This window comes from Eimeria mitis, genomic scaffold (assembly GCF_000499745.2).
Source record: "Eimeria mitis Houghton genomic scaffold, Emh_scaff3436, whole genome shotgun sequence".
NCBI classification, from domain to species: domain Eukaryota; phylum Apicomplexa; class Conoidasida; order Eucoccidiorida; family Eimeriidae; genus Eimeria; species Eimeria mitis.
Window position 1 is genome coordinate 1 of NW_024015246.1, and position 3739 is coordinate 3739.

The 3739-nt window shown below is 53.6% G+C and overlaps 2 protein-coding genes across 2 annotated transcripts; both read right to left on the minus strand.

The window, feature by feature from the left end:
• Positions 1-359: 359 nt before the first annotated feature.
• Positions 360-1925, minus strand: EMH_0066030 (uncharacterized protein; the record flags this gene model as incomplete). The annotated part of the gene is made up of 4 exons (XM_038022581.1): positions 360-734; positions 877-1179; positions 1296-1433; positions 1533-1925. The coding sequence occupies 4 exons, from the start codon at positions 1923-1925 to the stop codon at positions 360-362; spliced, it is 1209 nt and encodes a 402-aa protein (XP_037878435.1).
• Positions 1926-2283: 358 nt separating this feature from the next.
• On the minus strand, positions 2284-3495 carry EMH_0066040 (uncharacterized protein; the record flags this gene model as incomplete). Its single annotated transcript, XM_038022582.1, is given in 2 exon segments — positions 2284-2547; positions 2551-3495. Coding segments are annotated over 2 exon segments (1209 nt in total).
• Between the last annotated feature and the right edge of the window lie 244 nt (positions 3496-3739).

A 3739-nucleotide genomic window follows, 5' to 3' on the forward strand; every position in this document is an offset into this window, starting at 1 on the left:
GCATATCGCTCTTCGTGCTCCCGTTCAGCAGCTTCATTCTGCTGTTGCAGCTGCTGCAGTTGCTGCTGCAGCCCTGCGATTTCGTCTTCTTGCTGCTGGTGTTTCCGCTGCAGCCGTAATAGCTGCTGTTGCTGCTCGTGGAGCGTTTGCTGTTGCTGTTGCTGTTGAGAGGCTGCTGCAGCAAGCCGTTTGCGGGCTTCTTCCAGCTCCTCAGATTGCAGTAACACCATCTGCCTCTCTCTGCAATGCAAGGAAGGCCAGCCCAAATTCACAGCTCAGTCATGATATACAGCACATTCCACAGAGGGGAAAGGCAAAACGGAGAACAGACATCTGCTGTTGATCTGGACGTGTCGGAGCTAACGCACAACAAAAATGCATTTGGTGATTTTATCTAAGAGGGAATGCCGTAGGATCTGGAAATACCTCTCTAGTTGCAATTTATCGGCTTCTTTCTCTCGCTGCAGGGTCTGCAATCTGGCCTCTTTGTGAGAGGCGGCCGCGTTCAGCTGCTCTACAGCCTGCAACATCTGCTGTTCCTGCTGTTGCTGCTTCTCCTTTTGCTTCTGTGCATCTTTCTCAGCCTGCTCCTGCAGCAGGGTCAGCTGCTGTTGGTGCGTATGTATCTGTTGCTCCTGCTGTTGTAACTGCTGACGAAGAAGGATGTTGCTTTCCTTTACTCGCCTCAATTCGGTTTCCTTGGCTTTCTGCTGCTTATCCCTTTCCGCCCTTTCCTACGTGCAAAAGCAGCAATGGAAGCCAAAGAACTAGCTACAACAACAACAGCCAGCACCTAGGAAAGTAGAAACCACAGCTATAGAGCTGAAAATTGTAGCTACAAGCACATTTGCAAGTTGGAAGCTTAGATATGTTTACATCTTCTCTCTGTAGTCTCAGCGTTTCTAGTGCTTCTTGAGCCTCCTGAAGTTGCTGCCGGAGCTGTTCCCTTTCGCTGCTGGACGCTTGCTGCTGCTGAAGCAGCTGCTGCTGCAGTTGCCGTTGGTGTTGTTGCTGGACTTCCTGTAGCTGTTTCTTGTGGGCACACTGGAGTTCTTGAATCTGTTCCACGTGTTGCTGCTGTATTAACTGCTGCTGCTTTAGCTGTTCCTCCGCCTGCTGCGCGGCTGCCACCGATGCTGCCTCACGTTGTTCCTCTTGTTGAGTTCGCAGCGTTTCAACCTAGAAAACAAACTGTAAAGCGTGAGACCTATCGTGGAGAAATAGAAGGGGCAGCTGAGGCAAAAAACGCTGCCTGACCGGGCGGTTGAGTCCTCATTTCAGGGATAATAACTCACTAGCTTTTCTTGTTGCTGCTTAGCTCCCACAGCGCGCTGCAGCTCCAGTTGCAGCAAGTTGATACTTTGCTGTAGCTGCTGTTTCTGCTGGTCATGCGCTGCAGCTGCCTCAGCCGCTGTGGTTGCAGCTGCGCCAACCTGCACCGCAACCCGAAAACGAGGGTGAACATAGCTGATCGTCGAAAAATTGAAATATGGGTTTGGAAGCCACATTGCTAAATTCTCAACGCGTCATACCTGTCTGTCGCAAACAGCTTTGAACCCGACAAGGCTGCTTTCCATCCACGCTGCAGCGTCTCGTAGGCTGTGTTGTAGTAACACTCGGAGAAGCTGGAGCTGTTGCTGCAAGGAAGCAACAGCAGCATGTGAAGCACCAATGAGGCGCTTTTGCTGGTGCTGGAAACTGACCGCCCGTTGCTGCTGCTGCTGCTGCTGGTGCTGCCTGGAATGAAGCGCAAGTTCTTCCTTCTGCAGCTGCTGTTGTCTCTCCCTCAGCTCCTTCTCGGCCTTTTGATGGTTTAGCTGCTGTTGCTGTAGCAGTAGCTGCTGCGCCTGTAGCTCTTTCAGCTGCTGCTGTTGCTGCTGCTGCTGTTGGAGCAGAAGTCTCGCCTTATGGATTGCATCCTCCATTTCTTGAAGCTTTGTTCCCCTCTCTCCGCGCTGTTGCGGATGGCCTTGCCCCNATGGATTGCATCCTCCATTTCTTGAAGCTTTGTTCCCCTCTCTCCGCGCTGTTGCGGATGGCCTTGCCCCTGTTCCTGCGGCGACGCTTTCTGCTGTTGCTCGGGCGAACTGGCATTATCCCGTTTATTTTCGAGATGGCGGAGAGACTCCAACGAACCGTCTACCTCACTGTTCCGCTGGCTGAGCTCCTCCTCTCTGTTGTCTTCACGGTCGACGCTGCTGGCGCTGCTGACGGATCTGCCACTGCTGCTCGTGTTGGTGCGGCTGCGGTTCTGCTGCTTTTTGTGTCTTTCTTTTCGTCTGGCTAGGTCCTTAGACTGCAACAAGCTACCATGCGACTGCAGCTGCTCCCTTTGTAGCAACTGTTTCGGTTGCCGCCGCTGCATGCGTTGTTCTCTGCTGCTCGATCTTTCCCCCAGCAAAAGACGGCGACTGCGAGAAATGAGAGAGGCAACCGAGTCATCGCTGCTTCTTCTACTGCCGCTATGAGGCTCCTGCTCTTGCAGCGCCTGCTGCTGTTTTTGGTGCTGAGCTTGCTTCTTATGTTGCTCTTCTGCACCCTGCTGCTGTNTTGCAGCGCCTGCTGCTGTTTTTGGTGCTGAGCTTGCTTCTTATGTTGCTCTTCTGCACCCTGCTGCTGTTGCTGGTGCTGCTGGTACCGCGCTTTAGCATACGACCGACTAGTAGCGCAATTGCTGCTGCGGTGGCGCCAGGTGCTGCTTCTACTGCTGCATCTGCTGCTGCTTGTGGCATCAGCGCTCAGGCTGCTTGCTGATGGCTTTTGCCCTCTCCGTCTGCTATCTACACCCGTGCTGATGTTCCTCTGGGGCTCCCGACTGTTGCGCTTGAGCCTGCCCCTGACTCTGCTCCTGTTGTTGCTGTTGCCTGTGCTCCTGCTGCTATTGCGACGCCTTGCAGCAATTGAGCGGCTGCCTCCCCTAAGTCGCGAAGAGCAGTACACTGTCCCTTGAGTTGAATACTTTGGCATCCTGGGACTGCTGCTACGACTGCTTGCGCGGCTACTCGGCTGTGAATCACCTGCGCAACGAGGAATAACTCCCCTGCTTAGGGGCCTTTGCCGGTGTCGCCGAAGATGCTGCTGACGGTACTGGTGAGGGTGATCCTGGCGTTGATGTTCCACAAAACAGCCTATTTCTGTTTGCTGCCACTGTCGTTGCAAATGCTGCTGTTCCTGTTGCAGCAGCTGCCAGCTCTCTGAAGTTGCAGTTCCTCCATCTAAGGCTGTATTTCCTACAGCTCCTGGTGCTGCTGTCGATGCATGATAAGCTGGATGGCACTGCCTTTCAAGACATCCCTTCGCATCGCGGCCGTCTAGGTAGCTGCTCCTGCTGCTATCACGGCGGTCCTGCTGATTCTGCTGCGTCACCCGATGCTGCAGATGTATTCGGCGCTGTCTCTGAAGCAACTGTTGCTGCTGTTGCTCGTCAGGAGGCATCCCGGCGCCTCCTCCAATGTGGTTAGTGAGAAGAAGAGAGAAGAAGTCTTCCTCCGCCATTGTCGTCGGCCTTCCTGCTGCCTTTCCTGTTGTCGTTGCTGCTGCTCTGTTAGCTTCCCATACTGTAGCGCTGAGTCCCCCCAGGCTACATAACCTACTTCTTAGGGCTGCAGTCGCACATTGTACCTAACCCAAATGGTTGCTCCTACGCCTTAGAAAAAAGGTAGTTTTCGAATTATACACGAAAAAGGCATTTCGAATGGCCGGAAAACATAGATTAGCTCCGACTCACGACCGCCCATAG